The 12732-nt window shown below is 40.6% G+C and overlaps 1 protein-coding gene across 2 annotated transcripts; it reads right to left on the reverse strand.

Moving 5' to 3' along the window:
- Positions 1-2863: 2863 nt before the first annotated feature.
- Positions 2864-11696, reverse strand: e2f4 (E2F transcription factor 4). Of its 2 annotated transcripts, XM_080474843.1 has the most exons (12): positions 11250-11696; positions 9464-9573; positions 8535-8696; positions 7636-7679; positions 7480-7544; positions 7186-7374; positions 6677-6740; positions 6434-6580; positions 5672-5719; positions 4592-4636; positions 4333-4466; positions 4116-4234 (listed from the first exon to the last, which is right to left on the reverse strand). In XM_080474843.1, exons 1-11 carry the CDS (start codon positions 11412-11414, stop codon positions 4351-4353), a joined length of 1155 nt encoding a protein of 384 aa, XP_080330969.1. In that variant the 5' UTR covers positions 11415-11696; the 3' UTR covers positions 4116-4234; positions 4333-4350. The 2 variants fall into 2 exon arrangements, with proteins under 2 accessions (XP_080330968.1, XP_080330969.1); XM_080474842.1 differs by having other exon boundaries at positions 2864-4466.
- Between the last annotated feature and the right edge of the window lie 1036 nt (positions 11697-12732).

The raw sequence follows: 12732 nt of genomic DNA on the forward strand, positions 1-12732 counted from the left end.
TTTCGTTTTGTAAGTTGTACATAGTTGTATTTGGCACCCATCCACTTATTACTACTAATGGAGGAGGAAAAATGTCAAGAAATCCTGCTGTACTTCATCTTGACTTGACATGGCTTGTTTCTGTCATTATTTTCACATGTTACACCAAATCATTCGAGGCATTGCTTTGTAAACCTGTGGATTTCTGAGACTGAATGAGGAGTATAGCTATCCGAATGGCTATTAACCCGCAGCGTCTCTCTGGCTTTACCTTCCTATTTATCATTATTGATCTTTTCTTTGGTTTGTCATTTATTCTTCATTGGAAATGGTCTCAAATGGAATTTGTATTGATATAAAATGTAAAATCCAAAAAGATGGCAGAATGAGACACTGTAAATATAGAAACATATATATATATATATATGTTCTGATGGACAGACAAAATACTGTATTATTGACTTTGTTATTTAGGGTAAAAAACAAACACTTGCATGCATTTTGATTAAAAAATAAAGAATGTATTTCGCTATTTCCATTAAACCCACAGGCAGCTATATTCCTCATAAGCTCAGGTAGTAAATGTGCTCGGTATGAATAGGGCCCTCTCCTCGGGAGGATTAATCTTAATATTTTGCAGCCCTCAATATGAGGCCGTGGCCCAGCCGGGCCTCACACTTTACAGAGCAGTGAAGTTTTAGGGATTAAACATTCTAATCAAAGAATCTTCTGCAGCCTATTTAACCTCAATTACTCTAGGTCAGTTTCCACCACTCATTTCTAAGTTACAGCTCATCCACAAAAGTACATATTATGATAGTCATCTATATATACAAGGAAGCTTTAGAGCTGTGATAAAACACGTGCCCTGCCTTCGGATCTAATCTGACCTCGCAAAGGAAACACTTATCAAACTAAAATAAATCTATGAAGACCTTTTTTAAAAAAAAGTCAACAATTTACGGTATGTATACACATATTTTCTCATAAACAACTTTTTCTGTGCAACTATTTTCATTTAAGTTACATACAAACATGTAACAAGGTAATTGTGCCACTTTTACAAACATGACAGACTGATCTGAAGTCCAATGATTCCAGGGTGTCGTTCCTCCTGTTGTCCACCTGGTGGCAGTCAAACCACAACTTTCCAATCCTCCCAGCAACCGAAGGCCATACAACATTTTGATGGGTTCATGTGGTGCATTTCTCCACTGACAAGCGACTCGATCTCATGATTTTGATGAGCGTCCTCATCTTTTCGATTTCTGAAGGTTTTATTTAGTATTGGGTCGTAAAGATAAGTCTGAGGGGTGCGATGGGGCAAAAATGGAAGAAATCCGTATTAAACTTCTTCTGGTCAGAGCTGGCTCCGGACTGGAAATAAAGAGGAAGATTATAAAGAAACACAACAATCTGCACGTTTATTTGTCTTTATTCAAAACTTTGCCACAAGGGCGTGCCATGGTTTGTCCTAATTATTTATTTTTTTTTGTGTAAATTTCTGTCCAGCTTGAGGCATTATGTAATAAAAGGCATGTTACATTGACTTATTTTTCTTTAAACTCTAAGCATAGATTTTGTAAAAAACAAAAAAAACTAAAAAAAACAACATACCTTTAAAGAATGTTGCACTGAACAAAATACAAAATTTGCCAGATGTCATTCTGCTGTCAATTTGAGTTCAAAACGTTGCTGCATGTGGTCTCTGAATTAAAGAAGGCTGTAGAGCATAATAAAGTCCCTGGTAATATGTTTATCCTTACAGTCTGAACAGTTTAATTACATCACTGCAGGAGGAAACCAAATCCTGAGCTAATAATTATGCACAAAGCTCACCCAGGTGCATAAGAAAAAAATTCACTTGTTTCCACTCATCACATGTAGAACTAATATGATTCACTCGATTTTGAATTCTAAATTGTGATAATTATGAACATTGGTTAAAATAATAGGAAAGAAAAAAAACAATGACACGCATCGATCTAGTATTGTGACATCTGTGACTGTTACGACTCAGTCACTACAATTATAAAGACTTAAACAGCAGGTCCACGTGCGACAGATCAAAATGTATTAAAAGTTTCACCGCTTTCAGATAAATCGGAGCAAAAATGAAGTTTGGTTTGACGCGTCGCTGAGAAAACAAGAAAACTGACAAAGTGTTTATTTTCCTCCGTTTGATGCAACTGTAAGCGTAGTCGTGTGTGCTCGAGGCACGCACGTCGGCACACGCAGACATTATTTGTTCAACCCGAAACTGTTGGAACTGGCTCCCCACAACAACTCTGAAACACAGCGACAGGTAAATGGGAGAAGAGGAAATGAGGAGTAGCGACCAGTCCGTCCACACTGAAGTTTAAAAAAGAAAAAAAAGTGCAACGATGAGACGTGATGCTTTAGAACAGCAGAAGGTTTTTACGGTAAATTCCCCCACAAAAGCCCCGAATTAGTAGCAACCATCCTTTAACAATATATCTAGCCAGTGTAAAAAAATAGATGCTATTCTATACAAGCAGTGGATAGGGATATACACTGTACACATGGAGACGTCAACCAAGGAAAATGGGGCACAATAAGTGTCTATACAGGGAAAGAAAAACGCATTTTTTTTGGGGGGGGGGGGGGGGGGGGGGGGGGTGAATGAGAAATTTACTGGTGTGAGGAGTAATAACTTGTCCTGAACTGCTACTCACACGACCCCCCGCACATAGAACATTAAGTACAGAGTTGAGAACTCAAACTTGGGGTGTGATAGCAGGGGTCCCACACACAAAAAGGATAAAAAAAAAATTAAAAAAAAACACATTTGAACTCTGCCACATATACAGAAAGGAGTAAAACCAGCGGATTTCCTGACAAATCAGTAAAAACATCAGAAATGCATACAGATCCATTTATAATCAAAAAAAGAAAAGAAACAAACTGGTACAATGGGACCCAAAAACATAAAATAAAACAAAAAAATGCAACAGAGCTTATTTCAGAAAAGTGGGTGAATATAAAAGCGTTCATTTTGACGTACAATACTCCAGGTGAACACCAACAAGTAAAAACCTGGAGGATCTCGAGGCACAGAAGTTAAAACTGAACCAAATTTTTTTTGGGGGGATTAACAATCCGCTCAGCTTAGAAGTGCTAATACTGTACCAGAACAAAACGTTTTTTTATATTATGGTGTATACATAGAAACTGTTGATTTATTTGATTTAAAAAGATTTCCCCCTTTAATTCCAGCATTTTTGGTCCTTTACATCAAAGAGTTAATTGGTTTCAATAGTCGGTCACCAAGATCATTTCTCTGCAGGTTCAAAACACTTAAAACATCCACATTGATGTCTGGTTTCTTTGTTTATTCTCCTTAGTATTGCAAATTTACCAATCAAAATCGGGTTAAATGAACAGTAACTTCTCCTCGCCCCACAAACTAAAAACCACGCGGACTCAAGTTTTGATGAGATCTTGGGAGTTGTAAGACATGGCAGGGTGGGTCTTTTAATTATAAATATGATTGGTGTTACAATTAAAATATGTACAAAAAGCACTTTTAAAATGTACACGTGGATAACTATTTGCTCATATTTGACCTCGCAAACACTCCTCTCTGGTGTCTCTAAGCAATAATTTGCCACTGAAGACGAGGCTGCAGCTTGGTGCCGCTTCTCCCCATTGGATTGAGCTTACTGAACCAAAACGATCATCATTCAAGATCAGAAACCGAAAAGAAAAAAAAAAAATACACAAACTGGTATAGTATCTGGCCCGGGACAAAGTGTACAAACTTCCTGTGCGCCAGTAGTACAAAATATATTTTCTTTATGTACACGAGGACAGTCTATATCTAACCAGCTGTGTCTGGACTGAGAGAAGCGACGGGGGAAAAGTCTGCTATGATTCCTGACCTGATGAGAGAAAAAATCTTTAATTTCTCATTTCCTGGTGACGTCTGACCCAAGTTGAGAAATCATTCGATACAAAAAGCGCACACGCTCTCTCGCACACACACACACGGGCATACTCAACCAAAGCATGGCCACACATCCGTCTGCAAACACACGGAAAAGCTGATAAACAGACTTTATAGTACACAAGAATCCAAAAATATAAATCAAACTCTTTTTTTTTTTTTTTTTTTTCCTCGAAAAAGCGGGAAGTAAAAAGTTTTGTTCTGGCCTGTGTTTCTTCATGAGGCCGCACATCGAGCGAGTGTCTGTCTGAGCTCGGCGTGTCAGTACAGCTCATCAGATCACGTCGGCTTCCCGGGGCGAGGAGGAGAAGGGAGGAGGAGAAACATGGGAGGGGATTAAAGTAGATTAACAATGAACTTTTTTTGGGGGGGGGGGGGTGTCTCACAGTGAAACCATCTCGGAGTCAGAGGTTGAGAATGGGCACGTCAAAGAGGTCACACAGGCCTTCTGTTTCATCCAGGTTGTAAATGTAATCGTGGTCGCTGGGCGGAGGGGACAGGCGGAGGAGAGGCGAGAACACTGAGGGTGAAAACAGACATGAAGGACATCATCAATAAACACAGTGAACTCAGTGGATGTTTACATGGTTTTGTACTTTTTCTTTCTCCAATACTGGCTATTACAACTAGTTTAAACAAGCTCACCTTCTGATGACATCAAGTCCTCCAACAGGTCTCCGCTCATGATCTCTGTCAGAGAAAGTAGAAAAGTCAACTTTTTTTTTGGGGGGGGGGGGGGGGGGGGGCAGTTGTAGGTCTTCAGGAGATACAGAGGTAAAAAGAAAAAAACTTGTTCAATATCCAGGCTCGATATCCAGGCTTATTGCACGGGTCCATCCCAGGTCAAACACAGAAACCGCGACGACAAAGACATTGTTTCAAGTCTGCATCTTTGTTTGCCTTTTTGTTTCAGAAAAGTTTCACACTTGCATGGCAACGTCCTGGAAACGATGTCCGTTTACATGGAAACGGCAGAAAACTATATAGTTTTCCATGTATGAACATTAACAATCGCGAATCCACGAATATTTGTATGGACAGACGAGCATCATGGTGACTGTTTACTATAAAACTTCCAAATTCCAGGAGAATATTGACTGGGAGTCATGATACTCTGGAGGCAAACGTCGTTGCTATTGTGCACGAGGAGAAGAGCCATTTACTACGGCCGTGATATGCATACACAGTAGCAACGTTTCCGCCGTCTACTTGGGAGAGTATTTCTGTCGTCATGTGAACAGACACCCAAAACACAACAAAAGTTCTCAGTTCTCACTTGAAAACTGTGTCCTGCAAACTTTGGCTCTTTTTGTACACAATAATGCCGTTGAGGGTGTGAAAACAGGGACTTCATGAAAACAGCTTCCAGAGTAAATCACTCTTGAAATGTCGCCGTCTCCATCTGAACGTGGAAAACACAGCTTCTCTAAAGTACTGAACCAGCGAGTTCTGCTTTTGGCAATCACTCTTGAGTTTGTCAACAACTTTTGACGAAAGAGTACATTTACTGCATCATCGTCTGCATCAGCGAAGCTGAATTTCTTAAACACATCAAATATAATAAAGTAGGACAGGTGAACAACGCCTGAATGTTTACATCGGACCGTACAAACTTTCACACGTTAATGAATCAATAATAATCATCAAACCTCGAAGATGAACAATTGTGTGTGGTTTAGAAAAAGCTAAATAACAACAACAACAATAATAATAATAACATTTTACCTTTTGTTGGATCAAACATCTCAGAGAGCTCTTTGGAAAAGTCCAGCACTAGAGGGAAATAGTAAAGGTGTTGGCGAAACGTTTATTCTTCAAGCTTGAAAACACTTAACTATTCACAGCGATGTACAAGACCAGGGGTGTCAAACTCATTTTCCTTCAGGGGGCCACACAAAACCCAATTTAACCTCAACTGGGCCGGGCCAGTAAAGAAACAGGATTAAACCTGACAAATACAGATAACATCAACGTTTCTTCTTAAGTTGTAGTGCGAAAAAAAAAAAGGGGAGTTAAAGAAAATATTCACAATAAATGCACTTTTTTTTTTAACAGAATCTCTATTTGAAATTGAGTGTTTTTAAGTCATTTTGTGTGCATTTTTCCCCCCGACACATTCACTCTCTTAGTGTGGCTTTGATAATGTTATTTAGTTAACAGCAAGGCTTTCACCACAGCATCACCGATCGCGCCACTACCACTGCCACCATCATCTCTGGGTCTCAGTGTAACTCTTACTGAAACAGCAGAGGACAGATTAGGAACAGAACCTGCTGGACATGATTCCATAATTGTCGCGTGCGTCTGCTCCTTTCTTTCAGACTGATATTCGGCCACGTTAGACACCCCCGATCTAGACCAATGTTTGCACAACAAGCATCCGTAGCGAAAGAGAAATGATGGAATTTGAAGCAAAATTAGGAAAAATTATGAAACTGCACATAACGAACCTCAACACAGTGAAATGAAACGAAGCACAACACTCACGTTCAGACGGATCCGACTTAATCGGTTCAAACGCTGCTGAAGCAGAGGAGGACGCAGACCCGTCCAGAGACGCAGACGACTGGAGCTGCTGAGCAACCGCGGCAGGTGTGTCTGTTGTTGGGGTGACGGGCGTCGTGCTCGTCACTTCTGTGAAGGATCAAGCATGAGTGGACGTAGACCGAGACCGTTTCAGTGCGTGAATGTCAACGTCACAGGTAACACCAGGACTCGGTCTCTCCTCACCTGTCGGAGCCGACGGTATGGCTGGAGATGGTTGTGTGGGAGCGGCTGGAGCTGCTTTGGAGACCTGGGTGGTCAAGGGTTGAAGGAAATCATGACATGGAATACAAATGTCTTTTTCTCTTTACTCTATCTTCAATCATTAGTGTTATTAATAATTGTTTTGTTTATATATAGTTATTTTAACTATTATTATTTCTTTTAGGTTCAGGGGTTGTCTGTGGAGCAATTTTTTACTTCTACTGTTCGCTTCTTTCATTATCTTAGCCAATAATTCTATTTCATTCATATGTCTGATTGAATTTAGTGTTGAAGAAAAAAAAGCAAAAAAAAGGAGAAAAAAAAAGCAGAAGCAATCCTCCCGCCCCTTGGTGATTTCATCCATTACTTCACTGTTATATCATAACTGACAGAGGAAGTGTATAATAGTGGACTGGTGCAGTATGACCCTAAGAATTTTCACTGACCTTCAAACCAAGCATGTACATATATATATCAAGTGACATCAATACCTGTGAGGCAGCAGTGGGAATCTGGGAGGTCGGCGTCGGTGCTGGGAGGTTCTGAAGGACGTCATCTGGAGGAGGGACGGGCAAAACAACAGGAGAGGCACTGGAGGGGTCCTTATTGACCAATAAAACCTCAATGGGGCCAGATGTACTCTTGAGACGGATCTGATATTTCCGCTGTCCGTTGAGGACCTGTACACATTCACACACGTTCAGTCAAAAAAAAAAAAGAGAAAGAAAATTAACTTGATGCACGGCCAACACATATGGACGTGGAGCAGTATAAGCATGACTTACAGCTTCCGGTATGGGCACCTCCAGCTGCGTGCCGATGGGAGCACGGATCGCGAGCAGCGTGTCACCTGAACGAGAACGACAGGGAGATGATGAATGATGGCGATAATAAGCCTGACAGCATGTGAGACAAATCTAAGAAGGATGTGAAACACTTACCTTTGAATGCTCCACAGAGGTCCTCGTGCTTTATGTACGCCATAGTATGATTGCGTTAAGGGTTATAATAAAGTATCTGCATCTCAAAGGTATTAACATTTCAAGAGTGCACGCCTGAGGGTTACGACGTACGAAAGATCAGCGATTCAAATTATTAAATAAAATTTTATTGCTTGTAACGAATGATGTGCATACTGAAGTCGGTTGTAGTGGTTGACACCTCTTATTCAGTGCAGTGACACAGCTGAAAACACACGGTGCTCATCCCAGGTAACAAGTTGAACGCAGTGTTTCCTAATCTTCCTCCATCACCACATCACTATTTGTATAACAGGCATCAAGAAGTAATAAAGGGTGAATAGTTCCCTTGTAAGCATTATGCAGTGACAGATGTATATACTTGTTTAACACACTTAACGAATGCAGAAGACAAAGGGAAGGCTCCGTCGGACCTTAACAGTGTTAGTACAAACTGGCAATGTGGCACAGCTAACCCTACATCACCTGGTCTTGATAATAAAACTGGTAGTCTGTCCTGTGCAGGAAGATATCTAGCTGTAGTTATCGTCAGCACCTACGGACGAATGAAGTCACACTTTGGCAGAGCTCCGAGCATTTCTACCAACCTGCAAATCCACTGAATGTTTTCCATGAACAAGGGAAAGTTACACCACAGCTCTACTCAAATGTCACCCCTCCGCACATGAAGTGAAACCATGTTGATTTTTCACATCGAGATCAGTTTACTGGTCACAAGCTTTGTCAGAGTCTGAAAGAATAAAATAAAATCACTGCAGTGTTTCCTCCGTCTTCTTCGGTGATTCTAAAATATGCAGCAATACAAAAGCAATCTACTCAGAGCCGTGCCTGTAACATGATTTGAAAGTATTGAAGGATATGGGCTGTTGTTCGAATCGTCTGTGACATTCTTGATGCTTTGTTGGACCCACACTCTCTGCTGGTCCAGTTCGTGTTCCCGCATGGCCAAGACATCTAGCTCAGCCTTCAGGTCGATCAGCTTATCAGCTATCTCCCTGGTGTTGCAGCCGGGACCTACACCCCTGAAACACAACGGCAGACACATCATCAGGACGAGACATCAGCCGGAGACAGCTTCACACCCTGATGAGGGAACATACTGCTTTTTTTTTTTTTTTAAATCAACAGTCTGCTTTATTATTCATACAGCTAGTGAGATTAATCATAATTTTAGATTAGATGAAAAACGGACTATCAGCTATTTTATTAGAGGTTAGACAAAACAGAAGCAGCTTCACTAACAGAAGGCTTTCCCACAAAAAGACACATGAAACATTTGCTTTACACAACTCCTTACAGTGACAATAGGCACCATTTCCATCAAAATGAGGCCCAACTTGCCAGCTCAGACATCTCCAGCTCCAGGGGACGTTATAGCGGCACACCTGCAGCAGACAGCCTCTTTTATATTGCTGAGGCCGTTTAGTTGTAGTGCACTTGTTCACCATTAAGAGAGTACAGGAAAATGACACTTACAGCCCACACTGACTGTAGCCAGTAACACGACCTAAATGAGTTTGTTATTCACACAGTAATTGTAATTGAGGCTGCTAAGCGGCCATCTCTTTATTGTTCCAACTTGCATGGAGTCACAAAGTTTTAAGAACACATCAAGAAGAGCATCAATTGAGGCAGAGTCAGATCGTGATAATCCAAAGGATAAATTTGTCCAGCTTTATGCCATGCAGTGTCAGAAGTACATGACTAGATATTTGACATTTCATCTAGATGGGAAGCACAACACAACACGAACTGAGAAAACTGGGAAACTAAATTCAATTCAACTTACTTCCACTGGATGCTGTTCTTGGATTTCTTCTCTATCAATCCGATTCCCTCCAGCACATTCGTGATATCATAGATCCGTCGTTTCTGTCGCACTGCTAAGGTATCCGCAGCCTGGACGACAAGACAGATCCATTGGAGAACAGAAAAACGGTAGTATGCGACTCTTTTTTGCACACCATTAAAGTAAAACACAGCAAAGTACAGACCGCCTTGATTATTTGAATGTGTGCTGCTGCCTTGCAACTCCAAAATAAGACATATTATTTAAACTTCCTTCCCAGTCCCCCACAAACTAATGATAACCATAAGGCAATTGCTGATAAGTTGAAGCATAGTTGCCATGCCCTATGGGTGAAGCCAAGCCATGTATCTGCTGAGTCTTGGCTTAATAAGACATATTGGTTTTTTTAAACCAATTCCACAATTCACACATTGAATCCAAATTCAAAAAGCCTGTGAGAAAAAAAATAAATAAAAATTATATATATATAAATAAATAAAGCTACATTCAGTGTAGTATCCGATAGTTCTAGATAAAGGTCAAAGCACCATTTGAACATTAGAAAGTCAGGAGCTCACAGGACCACCGTCGCAGTGTCTTTATCTAAGCACGACACAATGGAGAGAGTGAATCATTTATCTTCTCCAAGAAATGTAGTTCAATTATTAAAAGAATGTGGACAGTTTCTTAGCTTGGCTGAACATGAGTGAGAAAGGAGAAATGTTTTATTGTGTGTAAAATGCTGAAAAGAAGTGAGTGCTAATAGCTGGGAGGCCAATCTGACTACTAACTTGCTGAAAACTGTAAGACTCCTCAAGCTGCCATCTGGTTCAGTTTTTAGGTGCCAATGTGGCAGGTGCATTGATGTGTTGATAAGTCGGTGCGCCCAGAAAAATATATGTTTTTTTTATATAGAGGTTGGTGCTCATTGACTCGAAGAAAATATCAAAATGTTTTCAACATCATAAAGGTTCAAAGCAGAGCAGATACTTCTTGGTATTGATTAGGAGCATCTGGGTCATCAACACTTTGGATTACAGGCTTGTTTAAGTGTTAGTACACTATATGAAGCGATAACAATAATGTTTGCCTAGGCTGTTTTTTGGTTAAAGTTCTGACAGACACATCATGGTTTGAAATGGCTTTATTCTGAATCTTTAGATTGCTTCATAAATCTATTTTCTGTCATGTTCTTAAATCTTACTTTTACATCTGGTTCCTTCTGCATATTAATTTGGAGTTCTAAGACGTAACTTTACTGTTCTTCAAATGTATTACTTTGACCTATTTCAGGGGTAATGAAAAGTACGCTCGGCGTTAAACAAGTAAACGTGCCTTTCCATAAACTATTAGAGACTGACTGAGTGAATGAATGTCGTTAAGTGACAAAAGATGTTATCAATCAGTTAAAAAAAAAAAAAAAAAAACTGTTCATGTGTGAAGATGCAGCAGACGTGAAGGGAGCCACAAAAGCTGACCCACTTTTTAAACTCTGCATCTGCAGCAGGCGGGGGGGGGGGGGAGAGAAAGCCTGAGAAGTTCACAAAGTTCACTTTACCCAGCTCCCTTACTAGGAAACGGGGGGTAAAATAAAAATAAAAAGACACACCTGGTTAAGTAGAGTTTGAAAGCGATCGGGGTGCGCTGAAGCTACAAGCTGTCGTAAACTGAGAGGTGTCATCCATTCAAATTAGCCTGCCGCACAGCTAGGCTAGGCTAACGGGCTAGGCTAGCGAGAGTGCATGTAAACCGACGACATGTGCTACAGCTAACAACAAAGACTAACCGCTTTCAGATCCAGCACTCCGTCCTTCGCCTCCTGCAGCAGAGTCACAAACTTGGTGGTGAGCAGTCCCAGACTCTTCTCGTGCCTGCTCGGGGTCTGCGGTTGCAGCGAGTCCCCCGCGGCACCCAGCTCGCTCCTGCTACTGGCCGACTCCAGCTCCATCATCGCCCGGGACGAGCTCCGCACTTCCTCCGCTGCCTCCGCGACCAAAATCCTGCCAGCGAGTCGCCCTCCCCCCCCCCCCCCCACTCTCCTCCCCCGGGAGAGCACGCACTCACCACCGCTGTCGGATAAACGGGAGCCCCCCGGGGTGGCGTGCCGGGGTTAATAATACGAGCCGATTTTTTCCCCTGTCCAAAATTACTTCAGCAAACCGAGCTGAAGCGGCAGAGTGAGGCGAGTCAATGAGCGAGCAGTCGGCGGAGAGCCGTTGGCCACGCGAGGTATGACGGGACGGTTCAGTGATCCAAGGGAGCGTCCACAAATTCTCTCAACACACGGAGAGCGTGTACTGAAATAAATAAAATAATTTTCCAAAATATCCTTCATATTGTCTTTATAACTGGTGTATATGTTATTGAGTAGTCACCAACACATGTTACTTTGTTTAAAAAACCTTTACTCAAGGATCAGCTAAATAAATTAGGGAGTGCAATTTCTACGCATACCCTTATAGACTCAAACTTGAAGACAACACACGCACGCGTGCAGCGCGTGCACACATACGCACTCATCCCTCCGAAATAACATAATTAGAATATTGAATTATTCAAATGAAATATTTGTATTTATTCAGTATACAAATGGAACACTGATTTCGATGTGTCCTCTTTACTTCTGTCGGTTATTCAATATCAGGACGACCACACAGCAAGAACATAAGCATTGCAGCAGGAAATACAAAACATTACAAATTACATAACGTTGTCTTAAACTAACCTCTTAATACCAGTTATTTCCGATTTCAGTTAATTTCTAATAAAGAAAAATAGTTCTACTGACATTAAGGTGCACAACAACATAATTCTTGAAACTAACATTCTAATAATAATAATAATAATAATAATCAGTATTATCATCGTTCTCGTCGTTGTTAGTAGTAGTATTAAGCAGTTTCAGCTAAAGACTTAGTTTTTTTCTTCAATATATTACTATGGTTTAATATGTACTATATCCAATTTTTATTGTGATTTTGTTCTTGCTTTTTATGAATGCATTCGCGTTCTAATACCAGTAATTGCCAATTACATTAAATCTGTATTAAAATGACAAGTAGTCCGACAGGTATTAAGCTGCAAAACAACGTCATTATCGAACCGCACAATAAAACCAATTGAAAAGTTTTTATTATTATTATTAAGATGAAGAAGAAGAAGAATGATCATTATTATTATTTTTAGTAGCTGTAGTAGTAGGAGAAGGAGAAGGAGTATTCAAGCAGTTTTAGGTAAAGATTTATTTTTATTTCAACAGGCTACAATGG

Source organism: Lipophrys pholis, assembly GCF_963383615.2.
Source record: "Lipophrys pholis genome assembly, chromosome: 11".
Lineage (NCBI taxonomy): Eukaryota > Metazoa > Chordata > Actinopteri > Blenniiformes > Blenniidae > Lipophrys > Lipophrys pholis.